Source organism: Myotis brandtii, unplaced genomic scaffold (assembly GCF_000412655.1).
Source record: "Myotis brandtii unplaced genomic scaffold, ASM41265v1 scaffold187, whole genome shotgun sequence".
In the NCBI taxonomy this organism is placed as follows: Eukaryota; Metazoa; Chordata; class Mammalia; order Chiroptera; family Vespertilionidae; genus Myotis; species Myotis brandtii.
The window spans coordinates 5,794,360-5,816,993 of record NW_005356944.1 but is presented as its reverse complement, the minus strand read 5'-3'; the positions used below and the strand labels follow the sequence as shown (position 1 = coordinate 5,816,993).

At 39.2% G+C, this 22,634-nt stretch overlaps 1 protein-coding gene across 1 annotated transcript in view; it reads left to right on the top strand.

Annotated features, from left to right (window-relative positions):
* APIP (APAF1 interacting protein) overlaps positions 1-21,274 on the top strand; it is a 21,595-nt gene extending 321 nt beyond the window's left edge. The window contains exons 2-7 of the mRNA XM_005864419.2: positions 7,922-8,022; positions 12,904-12,952; positions 14,227-14,344; positions 15,670-15,805; positions 20,045-20,212; positions 20,832-21,274. Of these exons, the coding sequence (XP_005864481.1) occupies positions 7,922-8,022; positions 12,904-12,952; positions 14,227-14,344; positions 15,670-15,805; positions 20,045-20,212; positions 20,832-20,931 (672 nt within the window). The 3' untranslated portion in view covers positions 20,932-21,274. The remainder of the gene's footprint in view (positions 1-7,921; positions 8,023-12,903; positions 12,953-14,226; positions 14,345-15,669; positions 15,806-20,044; positions 20,213-20,831) is intronic.
* Positions 21,275-22,634: the final 1,360 nt, after the last annotated feature.

The window sequence follows — 22,634 nt, the reverse complement described above, 5'->3', positions numbered from 1 at the left end:
CGACCTCCGCGCGCTGCCACCCATGCTCCACAGAGCGACCTGCAGGCTCGCGCCGCTCCCGTGGTTGGGCTGTGTCCTACAGCGGGAGCTGGGCACCAAACGTTAAGAAAAGGAAAAATAACGGAGAGTCTTCAGTGTGTGTTTCAAAGCAGCTTATCATTATCATCAGGAAGTCAGGCCAGTCGAGGAAACTTGCAGCCCTGAAGTGAACTGGAGCAAAGACTGAGCTCTCCAGCGTCCCTGTGCGCCATGGCGACCAGCCGGACGTTTGCAAAGCACGCCCTAGGCCCTAGCACTTGGGGAACCTTCGCCTGGACCGGAGCTGTACCTCAGTAGCCAGAACCTTCCCTCTGAGCCGTTTTCCTGCCTCAGTTTACTAAGTTAGTGGTTCTCAACCTTCCTAGTGCCGTGACCCTTTAATACAGTTCCTCATGTTGTGGTGACCCCCAATTTCATTGTTACAAATTGAACATAATTAAAGCATAGTGATTAATCAAGTTTCCATGTGAGAATGTGTATGTATACATATGAATATCAATGCAGAGGGCAGTTGTGGCCAATCTCTACTGTTTTTTCTTATTTAAAAATAATCCTTTATTGATCTATGGGGAGGAGAGAGAGAGAAACTTTTCTCTACCACTCAAAGTTCTCTTGGCTGGTCTAATAATTAAATCTGCATGAGACAGATTAATAACCAAATTTAATTATGTACTTAATGTTAACTAAAAAAACCATTGAAACCTGTAAAGAATTTTTGTGAGTTTATTTGAGCCAAACTGTCGACATATGCCGGGAAGCTGAACCTCAAGGAATTGAGATAGTGCTCCAGAGAATGGCGGGGTTACATCCGTATTTATACATTCCAATCAAAGGAGGAACATAGGTGGGTTACGTGAAATTCATTGGTGATAGATTAAGGAGGTGGGATTAAGCGAAGCGGGGAAACCTCTGGGATAGGATAAAAAGTAAAATGATGGACTCATACTTAGGTGGGTGCAGGAACAATTAACATGATGATGAAGGAACTTGTGGTATCTGTCCTGGGCCCAGCACACCTGGCTGTGCCCCAGGGGCTCCATAAAAAGGGAAGTCACAAGTTACCCAGACATCCCAAGGATATGTTATCATAGATGCAAAAAGACAGATGGGCTCAGTTGACCTTATCAGTGAAGATACTGGCCTAGGACGTAACTGCCCACCATAACTGCTTTTAGTAAAAGTTTAATTTCAGACCATCCTTTGTGGTTATTTTAGGTCTCCGAGTCTGCAAAACTGCCATGCAGGCCTTTCCTGAGCTTGTCAGGTCAGCATGTGGCCCCTTTCGTCCACAATATATTAAAATGCCATTTAACAAAGAAAAATCAACCAAAAAAATGAGTTTGTGTGTCACCTCTGACACACACGTCATAGGTTCGCCATCACTGCCCTAAGTAGCTACCCCCAAACCTCACCATCTAGCCTCATCCTCTGCCCCAAGCCTGTTTCACAGATGACCTTGAGTTTTCTTCAGTTTCCTCACCCAAAGTTAATCCTTTCTTTTTAATTTCTAAATACCTTCCAAGTCCATCTCCACCATCACTTCCTTGCAATTTCCTTTACAAACTCTTCCCACAGCCTCCTTACTGGTCTGGTCTCTTGCTTCCTTGGTCACCACCTTCATCCTCTTCTTTCCACTGCTGTTGTATCGTAAATCAGCGAGTGAGATACAAGACGCCTTAATGAGCCAACTAATTAGGAGTCGTTTATTGTGCTCGGCCCAGAGGGAGGTGTTTCTTCCAAACCTCTGAGCGAAGTCACACAGAAAGTTTCCTGCATTTATATCTTTGCTTCTTTGCTGCAGATTTTACAAAGAGCTCTGTGTGAGTTATTGTTAGATAGTTGGTAATCTTGGATACATAAAGGACAAACATTTGGCATACGAACATGGGAATTATTATCAGTATTAGTCCATTACGTTAGATGGCTAGCTTGCAAGGTCAGACAGTTAAGTTTTTATCTTTTTCTGTTATTCAAACTAAAACAGTTATTTCATAGAATAAGAGACTGTCTAAAAATGACAGAGTTTACAGAACAAGGGACTATCTAACAATAGCAGAGAATTTCAAACAGCAGTTTTTATACAAGATGGAGGTCACTGTGCTTCACTGCCACTGTAGAAATGTTGCCAACCCAAGATCTGGTCATGTCCTCTATCTAAAACTGCTCAGTGGTTTTCAAGTACCTATAACATAAAGTCCAAACTCCTGTGCATCTGCCTCCCTCTCCCCTCCATTCCACAGAACCTAATTTATAACCAGTTCCAACTACTGGAGTTCTCTCTGACTGAAATGCCCTTTCTCCTCTTTACCGACCCAGCTTATTCCCAGTCCATTAAGACTTAGCACACCCATCCCCTCCTGTATGAAGCTTTTCCTAACTACCGCTCCCTCCCACTCAGAGCTTTCAGCTCCCGCAATGCCCAGGACCAGCTTGTATTGTCTGTTGCATTGTCACTTCATAACTGTTAACAGCTTTATCAGATTGTGAGTTCCTCAAGGGTAAGAATTTTATTTTCCTCTTATTCATTTCTTTGGGGCCTTCAGTAAAAGTTGCTGAGAATGAATGAATGAATAAGAGGGCTCCATAATTAATACCAAAAGAAAGGTACATAGAGCAACTGCTGTGTCACAGAGTCCAAGGAAGGAGTGATCCTTGCTACCATGAGAGAAGGAATATAGGTGAAGTGGGTAGGGGGCCTGGTGTAAAGTCTGACAAGCAGGAATCTGGCAGCTAGAGCTGGGATTATTAGAGATCCAGCATAAGCAATAACAGTGCAAAGACAAAGTATTCTTGGCTGGCAAGAAAATGTTTTAGTTACCTATTGCTGCATAACAAGTATCCCAGAACTTAAGCTTAAAACACAAACATTGGGTGTTCCAGTTTCTGAGGCTTAGGAATCCAGGAGAGTTTAGTTTGAGGTTCTGGCTCAGGGTTTGTCATGAGTTGGCAGCCAACCTGTCAGCTTGAGCTACAATTGATGTCAAGACTTGACTTCAGCTAGAGTGAGTTTCCAAGCCCCTCATGTAGTTGTTGGCAGGCCTCTGTTCCTCACTGATTTTTGACCACAGGTCTCAGTTCTTCACCACGTGGCCTTCTGCATAGGCTGTCTGAGTATCTCGAGCACCAAGTGAACTGAAGGAGAGAGGACAACCAAGATGGAAGCTATAGTCTTATAGCCTAATCCCAAGTGATATAGTACCGTTCGGCAGTAGTCTGTTGGGCATACAGACCAACCCTGGTACAGTGTAGGAGATGAACTATATACCATGGTGTGAACCCCAGGGGGTCTTTAAGAGCCTTCCTGATGGTTGACATCCACAGCTAGGTTGAATAGAACTGGGAGATTTATGTAAAAAAAGTGAAAGTATTTGAAAAGTTAAATTAGGGCAAGAAAGCAGAAGGACTTAGACTAAAAAGGTGGTGTTTTGCCATTAGATGATGTAAGGAGCGGAGTTCAATGATCAAAATAGTTTATTATTTTAGTACTAATAGAGTGAAGGGTAAGCTGGAGAAGGAGAAATTGTAGGCAAGGAGACCAAATAGGAAAAGATAATCTTAATCCTCCCCAAATATCAGTCTCTGAAAGAATTTTTACTCGACTACTGCAAAATAAAAATAAGGACAATGAAAGAGTGAAGTTCACAAAATTAATTGCATTTCATTTCAAGGATTAGCTTTCATTCTGAGATTATCCTTCCTACTTTTCTTATGTTAAAAATGTACTTTATTACCCCCACTGGTTTGGCTCAGTGGATAGAGCGCCTGCCTGTGGACTGGAGGGTCCCAGGTTTGATTCCGGTCAAGGGCACATGCCGGTTTGCGGGCCCAATCCCGGAGTAGGGGACGTGCAGGAGGCAGCCTATCAATGATTCTCTCTCATCATTGACGTTTCTATCTCTCCCTCTCCCTTCCTCCCTGAAATCAATAAAAATACATTTAAAAAAATGTACTTTATTTTTGAAAGAAGGTGATAGTAATTGTTAAGTATAATTAATGCTATCACTTGGCAACCTTATGTCAGTCCCTAAAATTTAAAAATACAACTACTGATCTTGAACTTCACTAGTCTGAGAATCACTGGTCCAGATTATTAATATAAGGAAACTGATACACAGAAAGGGTCACTGACTTGCCTTAGGGTCTTCTGATTTCTAGTTAGGGCTTGTCTAATGTGAAGAAGAGTTTTTAAGTGTGGCAAAGGGCTTTGAGTGGAGGTGAAGTTGCAAAGAAAACCAATATGCACATAGAGGACAATGAAACAGATGTGCAGAAAGCAGCAAAAACCAGAGACAAACAATGCTGACAGTTTTGCTCTGTCTGCATCCAGTCCCTTCCTGAGGCCAGTGTCAGGAAAAATTGTGAAAGACTGAAATGAGCAAAGGAGATCGCTAGCTGACTTGGGGCCATCTTTGAGCTATTTTACAACTCTGAATTGTAGATTACTGACAGCAATGCAGATGATTATTGTTCATAGAGATGAAAGTTGAATTGTGGTAGCAGTTGTGACATCTTTCTGGTTCCCTCATTAATTGATGAGTTAAATAATATCCTTAACACAGGTTTATTTTACATTTGTATTAGAGTCCCCAAGAAAACCTGTCTGAGCAATCCAAGCCTCTACTATGCTGAGATTGAAACAAAAAGTAGAGGAAGGGATCAGAGCCATGGTTGGCTGTCAGGTATCTCAGTGACAATTGAGGCTGATTTCCTTAAAAAGCTAGATTGAAAAATTGGAAAAATAAAATACTGATTCAGAAACCTTAGACTTTAATGTCTTTAATATATACAAAACACTGTATACTGGTAAATGTTCCTCCCTCGCTTAGAGTAGGACCTCTACTCTAAGCAGTTGATTGTAATCCATCTTAAGATATGTTCTTCTAAATTCTTATTCTACTTGAAAACCAGATGTAACAATAATAGACAAGTTATGTCATTGACATTCAGGGGAAAACTAAATATGAAATCTTTCCTTCCTGTCAATTCTTGTTAAAAATATATATTCTGATTTTTACTTTGGACAACTTAAATGATTGCATTTTTACCAAATATGTCTCTGTTGGTTCCCCCTGCTAAGTGCTTATTCTTCTTGAAATTGTAATTTTGTGGGTTTGAACGATTGAATGAAATTGCATTAACAACAGCTGCCTTCTCATTGTTATTCCTGTAGAACGAAGCTGGCTAATTGCTATAATACCTCAGTACTGGAAAAGACAAAAGGGCAAAGGGAGACCCTTAATAACAGACCATTTTCTATAATGTTTGTAACTTGCTGTGAAAATGGGTGGTTCTAAGGATTGGAAAACTACAGGAGTCTTCTCATTAGCTGTACTTTACTATATAATTAAAATAACATTTGTATCTCTAAAAAAGGAAATAGCAAATTATACAGGGTATGGATAACTTGGCTAGATTTAGTAAGGACAGATGTAAAAAACCAACATAGCTTGACTATTAATTTTAATTCAAGAATTTTTAACTCATTAAAATGGGAAGGAAACTAGCATTGACTGTGTCACACATTGTGCTGGGCGCTTTATATTCATTTGATCTCATTTTAACTCTCATAATGTTCTCGTTTTATGGATCAGTAAACTGAAACTCAAAGTCATGTAAGCATAAAATTATGTAATGTGGATTTGAATGTATGTCCATTCACTCCTAAGACATATGTTGGATCAGAACTTAAAAGAATGTCAGTATACCCATGTTCTTAATTTTATATTTTGAATCTATTCCATCAAATTATCATCCTATATAATAAAAGGCTAATATGCAAATTGACCAAACATCATAACGACTGATTGCTATGACACGCACTGACCACAGGGGGAGCGCCACTCAGCCAGAAGCCGGGCTCATGGCTGGTAAGCAGAGCAGTGGTGGTGGGAGCTTCTCCAGCCTCAGTGGCAGCGCTAAGTATGTCCCCTGAGGGCTCCTGGACTGTGAGAGGGCACAGGCCTTAAGGACCTCCCCCCCCCCCACCCAGTGCATGAATTTTCGTGTACCGGGCCTCTAGTTTATAATACTTACCTAAAATAAACTGTGTATGTCTAATATTAAAAGGTGAGTTTGAAAAACTACCATGATTTCAGAAATCCAGTTAAGTAGCTGAAAATTCAGTCTTTCAACAATAATTTGGATTCAAAGATGTTTTCATCCTTTTTACCCAGTACCAAGATTTTGTAGGCAAGCTTCCTAGCTGTGCTTTTCTGCTCAGTGGGTCTATTTTAGATAGAGGGAATAACCCCTTGGAGTCTCTCGTGTATATAGCAATTTTCTATTAGATGCCGTATTTTGGGCATGCCCTAGGTTTTATCTGTGTTTCTAGCAGTTTGCTTAGCTATCAAAATTGAAGCTCAAGGTCACCAGAGTTCTGCAAATACCTTCAGGGAAATAATGGCTTTGGAATTCACTTTCCTTCCAGGTAGACTTACTGTTATTTCTTTCTTTTCTTTTTTTTTAATATTTTTTTTATTGATTTGAGAGAGAGAGAAGAAACATTGATTGGCTTCCTCCTGCATCTATCGCCCCTACTGGGGATCAAGCCCGCAACCTGGGCAAGGGTCCTGACCAGGAATCGAAATGGTGACCTCTCAGTGCACAGGACATTGCCCAACCAACTGAGCCACACCAGCCAGGGCATTCTCATTTCTTTTATGGCCTCTACTAGTATGAGACCTTACTTTTTTGACAGCTCAACAATTTATTTTGAAATATTTTAAAAAATAATTTATGCAGCATTTTAGTTGTTTTCAAAGTTAAGGCTGTATATCAGTGATGGCGAACCTTTTGAGCTCGGCGTGTCAGCATTTTGAAAAACCCTAACTTAACTCTGAAGCCGTGTCACATATAGAAATTTTTTGATATTTGCAACCATAGTAAAACAAAGACTTATATTTTTGATATTTATTTTATATATTTAAATGCCATTTAACAAAGAAAAATCAACCAAAAAAATGAGTTCGCATGTCACCTCTGACATGTGTGTCATAGGTTTGCCATCACTGCTATATATCATGCTGCCAAAAATGGAATTCATTGTATTTCTTTATTTTTGTTTTCATTAATTTTAACTTTTAAAAAGAGGGGGAAACATGGGTCTGCTTTTCCCTAACAAAGCAATTATTAGACTTATATAAAAATAAGGCTCTTATTTTAACTAGACTTATTGTGCTGATTATTTCACAGTATATAGAAATACCAAATAATTATGTTGTACACTGGAAACTAATGTGTTGTATATCAGTTATACCTCAATAAAAATAAATAAGGCTCAGTCATCCCAACTGAACATACATATTTTCCTGAGCACACCTATCTTCATAGAAATGTGATTGTTTCTGAGTAAATGGTTTCTGTGTTATTTTCTTGACTTTATATTTCATAATGAGTATATATTGTTTTTATACTAAGAGAAAATAATATAGTCAATAGAAAAAATTGAACCAACACACAGAATATGAACATATAGCTGTTATAGTATATCCTATATATAGGGCCTTCCTGAATTGCTTTGTGTAAAGAACTTCGCTAGATGACAAGCATGTTCCTTTCAACACTAGATTTTCTTTTATTTCAGCCATCTCAATAGACACTTCGTAATATACTGTATACTGGACATTTCCCCACTTTGTTCTTGCAGCCTGTTTCAGTAATGGACTGTAGGCCTTATTCTGAATAATTCCAAATAATATAATAGATCCACTTTCTGAAAACTAAAAACAAAGCATGTTTTATAATAGTTTTCTCTCTGATAGTACCTTCTCTGTGGTAGATTTTTCTTAAACTTCCTTAAATTGGCTTATTAATAGAGATACCAGCTATAATAGTCACTTGATAAAATAATGTCTATTTAAAAAATCATGTTCCTCTTTTTAAGGACAAGGAACACCCAAGATACCTGATCCCAGAGCTGTGCAAACAGTTTTACCATTTGGGCTGGGTCACTGGGACTGGAGGAGGAATTAGCTTGAAGCATGGGTAAGTTTTCGGCTGATTTCATGTCTAGGAATTCCTCGTAGAAGTAGACCATGGGGAGCCTAACGCACATACAATGTCCAAAGAACAACTGGTGCAGTTTTATGTGACATTGAAGGTATTTCATTTCCACTTGGAGAAGTAGATATTTGCGTAACAGAGTGGAACAAGTATGCCCAAGTTGCAATATAATAAATACCTAAGGATTTGGGAACACAGTTTCTAACCAGAATAATCTGGTCCTCGGTCTTTGGAGTACCAACGGTAAATGCCATGCTGCCAGGTATGTTCCTATGTCTGGAATTGCCAGGGTAGACAGGATGTGTCTTAAAGGTCCAGATACATATTTTAAAGCCACTTAAATACAGATTACTAACTCGAAATCCTGAAAATTACATGTTACTGAGTCAAAAGAAAGGCAATATGCCTTTCCAAGCACATGTATCATTATTAATGGAGGTAGCACCTGATGGTCCATGAGGCTCAGGACAAAACAAGAGGTTCTGAACTAGAAACAGGAGGAATGAATAGTATTTAATACTTAATTCGATTATTCAGTGTCTTTCCTCCAAGAGGATGAAGAAATAAGCAACTTACTGACAATGAAAAGAGAGGTTAAGGAATCTCATTCTCTCAAGTGTTTTTTCTCCTGTAATGGTTAAGAATATTATTGTCTGGAGGCTGAATGTTAAACTGAGTAACTTGATTTATTTTTTTACCATAATTCACTTACTTTAACAAAATTGGATTACTACAACATTTATATGATATTGAGTATATATAGCATTACTAGGAGGCTGCATTGTGTGAAAGAAATGAGATGTAAAATGTAGTCAAGACATTTGGAACAAAAGGGATTTTATGGCACACTGCAAGATGAGATGATGCCATTGTAATTTCATCTGATTCAAATTACCGAGGAACTCATGAAATAGTAATTGAAGTGTGGGAAGTAACAGCAGGGGTCTTAGTCAACCACTGTCAACAGTTATGTGTGTAGGGGACGCACTCGGTCCAGGAAGGTCACATTCCGTGTGGTGCATCGAACATTCATCTATGCCTCTTTCCTTACCATGAACCCAGTACCAATGTGTCAAGTCAGCATTGGGCAGGCTTTTGGGTTCTTTTGCCAAAACTTTTGAGATGACCTGATTCTAGCAAAGTCCTATGAAAACAACATTTGTTGTTATTTCATGCATTTAGGAGTTGAGTCCTAGCACTGGTTTCTCAGCTGTATTATTCTAAGCATTGCCCTTAGTTAACTACTTTTTATTTGTATATGCAGAAGTAGTTTGTGTTTATGGTAATATTTGTTCCTGGGCATAGAACAAAATAGAGCTTTCTACCAAACTGAGCTAAAATAACCATTTTTAACCGGCTCTTTAGAAAAAAGAAAGAAAAGTTAAAAATAAAATGCAGATAAAGGGTCATTGCAAATCTAAAGAGGGTTTTAAAAATGTATACCTATATATATAAAAAAGCCTAAGCGACCATTCAACCGGTAGCTATGACGCACACTGACCACCAGGGGGCAGACACTCAACTCATAGGCATGGAAACATGGAACAGACTGATGAATCTCAGAGGGAAGAGGGAAGGGGGAAGGCAGGAAGAGATTAACCAAAGATCTTATATGCATACTAGAGGCCTGGTGCACGGATTCGTGCACCGGTGGGGTCCCTTGGCCTGGCCTGCGGGGATTGGGCTGAATCCGTGCACTGGGCCTCCGACATCCCCCAAGGGGTCCCAGATTGCGAGATGGCACAGGCCAGGCCAAAGGACCCCACCAGTGCACGAATCTGTGCACCGGGCCTCTAGTATAGACATAAAAGACTATGTTCTTCCTAGAAGAATTTTACTAATCCATATACTGAGTTGTGTGGTCACCCTAAAATACTCACATCTTTTAAACATTCAGTGGCTTTTATAGCACTACAGTCCATTTGTAGGAAAGTTGCGTCATGTGAAAATTTGTCTTAGATTCTTAATGGCTGAGGAGCTCCTCCTGGGGTTCATAAGTGGAAACAGCCACAATTTTCTGGCCCTGTATTTGGAATCTTATTAAATTTGTGCCTTACATAGTAAAATAAGTAATTTGTACTAAAAATATTCCATTTTTTCCTGATACTTAAATGACTTCAGAAGCCCACATCAACTACTTTGTCAGCAATATTATTCTCATGTTATTAGGGAAAGTTTGGTTTTCTTTGTCTGATGCTTAGGAATGAAATACACAACCAATAGATTATGTTTCTACAAAAATACTAACAATAAGCTCTTTAGGAATATAAAATTATTTACTGATTCCAAGGTTTGGCTGATACTATTCCAGATTATGCTACTGATGTGTAATACCAAAAGATGTATGTAAAAGGGCTTAAGACACATATAAGAATTAAATCAGAAGGAGGAAATGGAGGACCAAGAAAATGACAGTGAGCAAGGTAATCCTAAGATACTCAGAAGCCATTGTGTTTAGGTCGGGTCCTACCATTCACATTTAGCATTTCCTGTTTTCACGGCTGTAATATTATATGTCAAGAGATACTAATCCTGTTGCATGCGATTAGACTTAAAGTTAATAAACCCATATATAGACAAGATAATTAAGGCATAGTAAGATTCAAATGACTAGACAGTAAATAAAAATAGATGTAGTATGGACTCTTGAGTTTTGTCTGTCTGCTTTACACTTAAGAAAGAGCAGGGAGTTTAGAGAAGTAAATTCCAAAACTTAATACCTTGAAATTTAAAATGCTTTTTGTTTGTGGCTTACAGCACCAAGTAAATACTTCACTTTTAGTCTTTGGCATATTTCCCTCCTAAGATAAAAGCTCTGTCATCTTTGCATTTTTATCCAGATATCTCCTTTGTAGGTGTAAAAATATTTTTTTCTAAAACCTATTTACCTAATCTTTTAATGAACAATGTTGACCAAAGTCTAAACTAATTTCCATTTTACAAAGGCAGTACTAAAAACAGGTTTGGCGTACCAAATCACTTGAATAAACAGGATAAATACCCTGGGTTTTCCTACTTTGTGGATGGGTTTTATTTACCAGCAGACTGTTTTGTACTTTACTTGGCTCTGTTCCCAGGACTGCCTAAGTTTCTCCCACATAAGAAGACCTGCCAGTCCACTTCCCACTGGGGGGTCATTGGACTCCATACCACGCATGATTCTAGAGTTTCTTCCATGTGACACAGGACAAAATATTTGGATCCCTGGTAGTTGTAAAGGGCCCCATTTAACTGTCACCCCCTGCCCACTCCCGCTAGTTCTACAGCAGGGATGGGGGGGGCCTTTCTTCTGCCAAGGGCCATTTGGATATTTATGACATCATTTGCAGGCCATACAAAATTATCTACTTAAAAACTAGCCTATATGACATCATTTGCAGGCCATACAAAATTATCTACTGAAAAACTAGCCTACTATACTTGGTCAAACCTTTAATTAACTCACCCCTAATGCCTTGGCAGGGCCAGACCAAATTATTTCCCGGGCTCTCTAAGGCCCGCGGGCTGGACGTTCCCCACCCCTGCTCTAGAGCAGTGGTCGCCAACCGGTGGTCCGCAGACCACTGGTGGTCCATGAGGTCCGGAAGGTTGGCTACCGCTAGTTTAAGGAAACCTTTGGAACAGCGGTCGCCAACCGCCAACCGCTGGTCCCAGTGGTCCTCGAGGTCCAAAAGGTTGGTGACCGCTGCTCTAGAGGAATGGCACTCTATGGTTTTCTTATGCAATGAAGCTCTAAAGCACTAGCTACTTGGTGAAAACAGATGTTTGAATGTTGCTTACTGTGCTTTGGATTTCACTGCCATGATCAGGCCAGGCCTTTATTTGCTAGACCTTAATTTACCAGTGGGCCATTAAAAAAACCTTTCATTTCCTTACATCTTCATCAGTTCCGAGTCTATAGTTTACTAGTGACCCCAGCTTTGACAGCTGGATTCAATAGAGGCTGTCGTCCTCATTTTCACTATGAAACAGTATTTATTCAGTGTCCATGCTTCAGGGGCAAAAGCTAGAGCATGCATGTGTTTCCTTCGCTTGCATGTCTGGCCGCTCTGATACCCTCTGGAAGCCACTGAAACTGATAAATGAGCCAAAGGATCTTTCTTGAGTGGGGGAGAGAATTTAGAGAAGACTTTGAAATTAATTTCCAAATCAAATTTGAGAGCACCTTGTGAAAGAAAGGGTATAACACAACATCCTAGAACAGAGCTATCTCCAGATGTGGCCATGCCTTTTACACTTGTAATTTTTGCACTTGTTTTAGCTTTTATTTCCAAATATTTTCATAAGGTAGATGTGTTTTTCAAACAGGAAGCATACTGTTCCACCCCAAAAGTAGCCCTATTAATGCTGCAGTTTAATAAACTGTAATTTAACAAACTGTCCAGCAGAGGTCTCTGAGCTTCATGTTTTCTAATAAGAGCGTGCCAGAGGGACATCTCCTAGTGAGCATGTTCTCCCCTGACTGGATTTTAGAATAACTGCATTCCACATATGCTAGGATAAACTCTGCTCATTCATGCTTCAAGATTCACAATTAAGACTTGTGTTTTCAGATTGTATTTCTCCAACCCAGATAAAAGCCTGATTACCAATGATTTTGCCCCATGGAAAGAAATATACATAAAAAATATAGAAGACCAAGGCAACTATCAACATTTTACACTGTCGCCAGCATTACAAAAGCATTAAAGTATTTGGTATTCTTTCTATATGGCCTATACCATTAATTAAATCAAGCTGCTACTTGTATGACTTCATTTATGCAGACCATTAATGATTGGACTGCAAGGATACGTTTTTCTTTGTGCAAAAGCAGAGCAATAGAGTTAATTAAATACCAATTTCTATATTTTGTGTTACCAGCAATGAAATCTACATTGCTCCTTCAGGAGTGCAAAAGGAACGGATTCAGGTATGGCAAAGGGTTCTTTTTAAACCCAGACGTCTTTTCTTCTCTACTTAACTATTGTTTTGTGAAATGGAATTAGTTATAAAGGAAATGTTAGTTTTGAAAGGTGGTAATATGATGATAATTTAAATAACTAATCAACAAACATTTGTTGAATAACCATTAATTTTTTTTAAGGTCCTAGGTGTCCTCCATGCAATCAGTATGGTTTGAATCCTCATTCAACCTCTAGAGGGCAAAAGTGAATAGCACAATCTTAAGTCATATAATAAAAAGGGATTCTAACATTGTAGCATTATAACACCATCTTTATCAGGCTAGTAGGATAATCAGATTGATGGTCTCAAATGTATGAAGCTGATTTCTATTTAATGATGGCAAAGCTATTCCAATTTAAAGTCGTAAAACTTATTTAAAAATTTGGAGAAGACTCATTTGTATTAATGCTAGAATAATACCTAAAATCTATTTAAAACAACCATATAATACTTAACATCTGTCTGTGGCATAATGCTTCATTAATAAAACATTTGTAACAAACCCTGTAGTTTGTAGTTTGTAATACACCTGGAAAATGAAAGTTACAAGTCAGAAATATGCACATATTACTAGGAAATGTCTGTGGCCCTACATAATTCCTTAGAACTTTCAGAATAATATACCTTATTGAGATTAACATCTGAGAGTGGCTATTAAGCATCTTGGAATAAGAAAATTTTACTCTGTAGTATTCTTCTTTTTATATTATGAAATTATAACACCCATCTTAGGATAATGGTTTCTTTATATAGTCTCTCTGAAATATAGTTGTGAAATTACAGGGCTAAATTGAGAACCTAAATTGATGAAATGACAGCAACATCATTGCATACATGTTAAATATTCCATATCAGTTTCTTCTTCGGATTTTAAAGGGAGATTTTTTTCTTTTTAGCTTTCTTTAGAATATTTTCATTACTGTAAAATATTTTTTATTCTCAAAATGGGTAAAATTTTTGAGAGAAATTACAATTATATGGATATTTAAAATATGAGTTGAATATGTGTAATTATATCACTCTGCATGTGAGTGTATACTATATACAGGAATGAGCAAAAGTAGGTTTACATTTATAATACAAAGATAGTACAATAATTAATAAATAATAATACAAGAATAAACTCTTTTTCATATTCACAACTATAAATCTACTTTCCCCCGCCCCTGTATACATAAGAAAGGGGACATTTCTGATGATATTGTGTAAACTTTTTTCTTTTTTGCTCTCTGTAAATAGCCTGAAGACATGTTTGTTTGTGACATCAATGAACGTGACATAAGCGGACCTCCACCATATAAGAATCTAAGGAAAAGCCAGTGTACTCCTCTTTTTATGAACGCTTACACTATGAGAGGTAGGCAGAAATGTATTTGATATAAAGAATATTTCCAGAGTAGGCTCCCCTAAATAATGCCAATTATTACTGCAGTTAACATTTCTTGGGTACCTACTACATACCCAAGCTTTCAATGTGTTAACCCCTTCAGTCCTCGAATTAGCCTATGTGGAAGATCTATTATTAGTCCATTTTACTGATGAGAAGACAGAGGCTCTGGGAAGATTTTTCCAAAACAAACAGCTAGTGAGCATTTTGGGTCCAGAATTCCAACCTAGATCTGTGGGACTCTAGTAGATTGTCAAGTTGACTAAAGATTATGTTTGCAATCAGGTTCCCACTCTCAGGTTGGAGTTATACCTCCGGGAACTTATAGTAGAAGTAAATCTCCTTTTGAAAAATGTACTGTGTGATAAAAATAGGAGTCTTATTTTAATTCCCCAAAATTGTGGTAGAAAACAGCCTATAAAGGTTGAACCTAGAGGACATTGTGAAAATAGGAAATTATAACTGAAGTACTGGCTCAGCCACAGCAGTAAAGTCACATAGAACTTTGCTTTAATGAAATCAACATTGCGTAAGTCACCTTGCTCTTCTGTTCCTGAACATTGTCAGCTCTGACTGAAAGGATAGAACTGAAGGAGCAGCTTCTCACAGCATGAAGCTTTCCCAGCATAAAAGCTTTCCCTAAATAAACTTACTGACTTTTATAGCATACAAGTCCTTTGTACGTAAATTCATGACATCTACGCCTTAAAATCATCCCTTATGCTACCAAAGTATGTCCTGTGCTATGAGGCCTAACTTGGTGATCAGGGGTCAGGTGGACCTGGGTTCAAATTCAAGTGCTGTCACTACTGTCCGTGAACCATGGGCACGTTTTTTAACTTCTCCAAGTTTCCACTGACCATTAAATGGTGACCTCTATGGTGATTGTGATGATGCGGAGAGATAACATAAAAAGGGGATCCCTAAGTAGGTGCCTGGCACATAGGAAGTCCTAAGTAGGTGATAGTAGTATTGTGATCTCCATGATCATTATAGCTGCACTTCAGACCATCTAAGAGATAGTTCATGGGCACATGTAAAGTATAAGGAATTGTTCTGAGGCTGGGGAAAGTGTAATTTTTTTTTTGCTTTCTGACTCCTCTATTAGTATTTCTATTTTCCTCCCTCCCTCCTACCTTACTACCTGCTGCCAACTTATTCCATACCTAGAACAACAAGTGCATATATAAACGTGCGTTTGCACGCATGTGTGTGTGTGTGCATGTGTCTATTTTTTCTTAATTTTAAGGTATAATTTAGTTTTCACCTCACATGTGACTTTTCTTTCCTCCCAGGAGCAGGCGCAGTGATTCACACCCACTCTAAAGCCGCGGTCATGGCCACTCTTCTCTTTCCAGGACGGGAGTTTAAAATTACACATCAAGAGATGATAAAAGGAATAAGGAAGTGTACCTCGGGAGGGTATTATAGGTATTTTCTTTTCTACTTTTGCTTAAAAAATTTGAAAGGCATTTTTCCTTTTTTTTTTTTATAAACAGGCTACTGATTTTTTAATGCATTTAATGAGATGTTGTAGAATCTGTGTTCAGTAATACCCCACTTGATATTATACTTCCAGATCTCTTCTTAGTGACACAGATCAGATGCCTCCCCCAACCCCTTTCACTGCAGCCTTGGTAAATGATTAGCAACATGAATAATGAAATGATTGTCAGAGCAAAATGACAAGACCTTGGCTGAGACTTCTGTTGAGATGGAAGGATTATGTCCCTACACTGAAGCACCCAGAGAGCAAGGTATCCCCACCTTCACTATGTCTGCAGGAAGTTTCAGCCCCCGCTAAAGTTTTCACTTTGTTTTTATTTGATTTCGTATTTCTAGAATCCTATATAATAAAAGCCTAATATGCTAAGTGTCCAGTCATCCAGTTGGCCGTTCAACAAATCAAAGTGTAATATGCTAATGCAGGGGTCCTCAAACTTTTTAAACAGGGGGCCAGTTCACTGTCCCTCAGACCGTTGGAGGGCCGGACTATAGTTTAAAAAAAAACTATGAACAAATTCCTATGCACACTGCACATATCTTATTTTGAAGTAAAAAAACAAAACGGGAACAAATACAATATTTGTATTTGCATGTGGCCCGCGGGCCGTAGTTTGAGGACCCCTGTGCTAATGATATGTTAAGACCGTTCAACTGCTCGCTATGACATGCACTGACCACCAGGGGGCAGACACTCCAACCAGTAGGTTAGCTTGCTGCTGGGTTCGGCTGATCCGGACTGAGCGAGACAGGCCAGACACGCCCTGGAACCCTCCCACGGTCCGTCCCAGGCTGGCCAACATCCCACGTCCTTCCCCGGCCCCGATTGTGTACCGGTGGGGTCCTTGGATTGGCCTGTGCCCCCTCACAATCTGGAACCCCTCAGGGGATGTTGGAGAGCCAGTTTTGGCCCTATGGTGGAATGACTGGTTGCTATGACACACACTGACCACCAGGGGTCAGATGCTCAATGCAGGAGCTGCCTCCTGGTGGTCAGTGCACTCCCTCGGGGAACGCCACTCAGCCAGAAGCTGGGATCACAGCTGGCGAGTACAGCAGTGGTGGCGGGAGCTTCTCCCACCTCTGTGGCAGCACTAAGGATGTCCGACTGATGGCTTAGGCCCACTCCACCTAAGCCATCAGTTGGACATCCCCCAAGGCTCCCAGACTGGGCGCAGGCTGGGCTGAGGGGAACCCCCCCTGAGTGCAGGAATTTTGTGCACTGAGCCTCTAGTATGTTCATATTTATAAAAGTTTTATAATTATTTCCATTAAGTAGATCTCCATATTTTCATAATTTTTCAGTCTGGAAAGTGGCATAGATAGTATAGAACAAAGGCCTAGATAAAATCATATAAATTCACTAGCCCACAAAAAATGTAGTAGTTATTCATACATCTAGAATATAGTGACATGAGGAAACATGTTCTTGGGGCTTGGGTACAAGCTCAGCATTTTATTTGAATGTATCGGCATCCTTACTCCTGAGTCTTCATTTCCTAAAGGGCCTTGTTTAGGGGAAAGGGTGCCAGTTTTTATAGAATGTCCTTACAGCAATATCTTATTGTTGCTGCATGTAATAGAAAGTACATGTTTAAACTAGTGTGCTGAGAAATTAATTTGATTTGATTGTAGTTAATATTTATTGTGTGCCTAAAGCATTCCTCAGCACCATGAAATACCTATTTACAAAAGTTAAATATTTATATTATGAAAGTATACATACTAAAGAAAGTATAGCTGCCTTTTCCATATCTGGGTCTTGAAGGATAGGCATTATGTGTGATATCAATTTCATCAGTATTTGGTTGCTTTGGTGAAGGAATAAAAATAAAAGAACCTGAAAGGGTGGGTAGAGGAACAGAGCACAAGAGAGAGCTTTTGAATTCTGTGAGAGAAAAAAACAGACATGAGTTTTGTTAAAAGATGCCATGTCTTATGTATTGTAACATACACATTTAGTATGTTCTTGTGAATGTTTCAGAATTTAAAGAATACAATTGTTTTTGAGACGTCCTTTGTGATTTTATTTAAGCCTGGCTGGGAAATCAGTAACATAGTCATTATTGCAGCTCAAGGGGGAGTGATAGTTTATCAGAGTTTGTAGAAAATCCTGAGAGTCCAGTTTTCCAAAGAAGGAGCAAAGGAACATGGATGAAGAAAGAAAGGAGGATTCTGATATTCTCTACTCTATTTTTTAAAGTCCATCTTGAGAAAAAAAATTTCACATATCCAGCTCTTATCAGAGGAGATTACTATATTCTATATAATAAAAGCCTTATATGCTAAGCGTCCAGTTGTCCGTTCAACCAATTAAAGCGTAATATGCTAATGAAATGCTAAGGCTGCTCAACTGCTCACTATGAGGTGCACTGACCACCAGGGGGCAGACACTCCGACTGGTAAGTTAGCTTGCTGTTGGGGTTCAGCTGATCGGGACTAAGCGAGGTGGGCCGGACATGCCCTGGAGCCCTCCCGCAGTTCCTCCCCAGCTGGCCAACCTCCTGCATCCCTCCCTGGCCCCAATCATGCACCGGTGGGGTCCCTTGGCCTGGCCTGCACCCTCTGGCAATCCGGAACCCCTTGGGGGATGTTGGAGAGCCATTTTTGGCCTGATCCCGCTCAACGCAGGAGCTTCCCCGTGGTGGTCAGTGCGCTCCCACAGGGGGAGCGCCGCTCAGCCAGAAGCTGGGCTCACAGCTGGCAAGTGCAGCGGCAGTGGTGGGAGCCTCTCCTGCTTCCACGGCAGCTTGTGAGAGGGATGTCCGACTGCCAGTTTAGGCCTGATCCCATAGAGATAGAACCTAACCAGCAGTTGGACATCTCCCAAGGGGTCTCAGATTGGAGAGGGTGCAGGCTGGGCTGAGGGACACCCACCCCCAGTGCAGGAATTTCGTGCACCGGGCCTCTAGTTTAAATTAATTGCCCTTCCTTTTGGAAGGAAATGCATGTATATGGTAGAGTGGAAAGAACACAGTTTGGTGATCATGGACTAGCCTTGCTCTGTCCCTCGTTTAACTGGTAAGGATTTGTGTTCCAGCTTTAAAGTGGGTGGCCTGGTTTGAATTAGCTTTCAGGTCTTCTTTTGCTGTGAAATAATTTTGCCCCTGAAAATATGTCTGACTATTCAGTATATGCTAGAGGAAAATGTAAGCTTGTGGTTTTCCTGGCTAATATTAGGAAAGATTTGGGACTAGCGATTCATTCTTTCCATATTGAAGGATATTTTATAACTACGTCTACTTTACTTAAACGAAGTAACGAGCAACTCCATACTGTTAATAATAATGGTTGGCCAAGTTACACATGACAGCTATTTAGCCTGTACCTGCCCTAACGTAGCAATTTCTGTTAATGCTGTAGCATAGCTTTTTGATTAAGTTTAGCCATTACGGAGGAAGTGAAAAAGCAGATGTTATATTACCAAGGCAAGAGAAATTCATGTAAAAAGGAAACATGTCTGAGTTTCGACTGGTTATAAATGACCTCAGGGATAGACTTAAACTTTACAGTAATTAAGTTATTTGCTTAAATGTTATTACATGAATAGAAAGAAACACACATTCTGATTTCATTACATGTATGTACTTAATTAAACAAGGTGGAATAAATGAAGTTCTTAAGAGTGTTCTGAAATGGTATCAGACCTTTGATAGTGCACTCCAGAAGTTTCTTGCTAGCCCAGTGCCACAGACCACACCTGTATTTGTTGGTCTGAGACACTTTGGGTCCTACAGAGTTAAGTAAAATGTTTTATATCATTGAAAAATTCCTATTTCGTAAGTAGTTCAATTGTTAATCCCTCCTTCAGTTCTGATTCTGAAATCTATCATTTCCCATTTCCTGTTGAATATTTTTTGATTGCCTCTGCTACAAGGAAATACTTGTATGATCTTGATAATTTTTTTTGTTAGATTTTGGTAACCTATACAAATTTCTGCCACTTAGTCTTGGGATTGGAATAATGCCTGCTAAATTCCCAAGGCATCTTTTGATACAGATGTTTGTGCAAGATACAAAGAATTAACATGCAGCATCTTGTTCATAACTTGGAGTGGCTTTCCAGATACAAAGAGGATGTCTAACTGGTTGCTTGAAAAACTGTAAATTTAACATATGAATACTTTTGTTTTAATGGGGGGAAAAATGGCTTGTTTCATCCTGTAGATACGATGATATGTTGGTGGTACCCATTATCGAGAATACACCTGAGGAGAAGGACCTCAAAGAACGAATGGCTCGTGCAATGAATGAATACCCAGACTCCTCTGCGGTACTGGTCAGACGTCATGGAGTCTATGTCTGGGGAGAAACGTGGGAGAAGGCTAAAACCATGTAAGCATAAATCAAAGAACATTTGGTTCAAGTCACCACACTCTAAATGTGAAAGAGAACAAACTATGTCTTAAGATTTCAAATGAAGTGTGATTTTTTTTTATGTGTTATTGGTCAAATTGATTTAAATTTAAATATTTTTTTATCATTTCTAGATATTTGATTTGCATTGTGTATTCATTTAATAAGGAATATTTATTGGATGTACTATTATTTGGAAAGGCACTATGCACTTTGATACAAAAAAGGAGTCAGATCTTGTTCTTGGAGTTTAAGGCTGGAAGGGAGAACAGAACAAATCCAAGTTATATAATGGTTTGCTACATTTATTTCAAAAAGTGGCACATAGTAACAAACTTAAATTTATGTAAGTGGTATATTTAAAATTCCCTTTTATATCCTGAGAATTATATAATATGGTTGCATGGTTCAAGATTAACCCTTTCCATGTTTTAACAATGGTGGGGGCAAAATAATAAAAATGTAGCTTGAAACTGAGAAAAATTTCTAACCCAGCTAAGAACAGGGTTAACTTATGGAGAGGAGACGTGTGATGATTAGGTTTGGATAACTCTGTTTCTCTATCGACCTTAAGTCCTTTTTGCTTTTTCTTTCATAGGTGTGAGTGTTATGACTATTTGTTTGATATCGCCGTATCAATGAAGAAAGTCGGACTGGATCCTACACAGCTTCCAGTTGGAGAAAATGGGATTGTATAAGCCAAATGGACGTTTATATACAGAGACAAAGCTTATCTTAACTGTTACTTAAATGAAACATGATTTTTAAAAAATTGAACCTGCTGCCATTAATTTGCCACTAAATACTGCAGATGACCACCCTGAATATCTTCTGACACTGGATGGTATTTGCTTAAATTCTTGTCATTTTAAATGACAATGCAGTAGAATAAAAATTTTATAATGAATGTTTCTGTTTATTTTTAAATTCATAACAGCAAAATATTTCCCTTTAAATTAATTCCCCTTTTTATATACACTCCCAAAGAATTCCTCTTATTCTTCAAAGTTGCTGGTAATAATAGAATTCATTGGGAAATTTCCACTTAATTATGAGATGAGCACATTGCTTTTGCCAAAACTAGTGGTCAGTTCTCTGTATTTTACTTGACTTTACAGTAGCATGACTAGTGATCACTCCCGCCTGAAACATTTTTCTCTCTGCTTCCAAGACACTAGACTGATGTGATTTTCTACTTCCCTCACCCATCACTTTGTGCTTCTTGAATTTTTCTCCTTTATCAGATTTCGAAATGTTAGGGGGCCTCAGGGCTCTCTGCCCTTAGCCACGTCTTCATCTACACTTTTTTCCCCCCTAGAAAACCTTATGCAGTGTCCTAGCTTTAAGTATTATCTATATGCTAATGCTTGGCAGCTTTCAGCCCGGCCCAGATATCCCTACATTCCAGACTTCTCTCCAACTCCTACTTCTCAGCATTTGGATGCCTAATTGGCATCTTCAACCTGCCAGTGCCTAAAACAATGCTGTTAACTTTTCTTCCCTATAAACAAATACCGTCCGATCACCTCCAAACATTTTCTGAATGCTTATGCCAAAAACCTTTGGGAGACAGACCTCTGTTTTGTTCACTATCACTAAGGAAAATCCTGACACATCGTAAGCCACTCAGTAAATTCCTGTCTCCTGGGTTCTTGGTGGAAGTTCTTTCATCAGAGAAGAATCTCATTTTCCTTGTTTCTAAAATGGAGCTAATGAATGGGATAGCATAGATGAAAGAATAGTCATTTAAACACCTTTGTATGTTTCTTCACTGAAAATGCAGATTTTACAAAAACCTGATTTAAAGGTGGGGGAGGAGGGAATGGCAGGTGGCAGTCTATGTGCTACCTGGGTTTTTATTCAGGAGAAAGTGATCCCTACACTGTGATTGCTGGGAGCTGAGGTCCAAAGGTGAATACAAACACAGCCCTGGGAGGGCTTATTCTCAGTGCCTGGCACATGGTGCTCAGTGTGTGTTTGGAAGGGGGCAGCGGGCATTCTCCCCATGCCCTTCTGACTTGTTCTCTGGGTCAGTCCCCTTCTTTAAATAAGGGGAAATGTTATGAATGAAGGATTAAACTGGTAAGAGATCTAGATCAAACACTTTTATTCCATTAAGTGCAGGACATTCCTCTCTCAGACTGAATAAGGGATTAACATATTTCAGTTAAGAGTCCGTGTCAGTTGTTTCTGAAATGACTTTAGAGCCTTTTGTTCCCTCCCAGGTCTCTTTTTTTGGATGTACTTCAAAATAGTATAGTTCCCCAGAGAATGTCCCACGCAACCAGAACGGCAAGGTCGTGACCTTGTGACGAGTTTTATCTTATATTTCTGTGTGCTCAACGATTTCCCTTTCGGTGAAGAAAACTGCCCTTTCATCAGCAGTTCTAGTCAGGGGGTC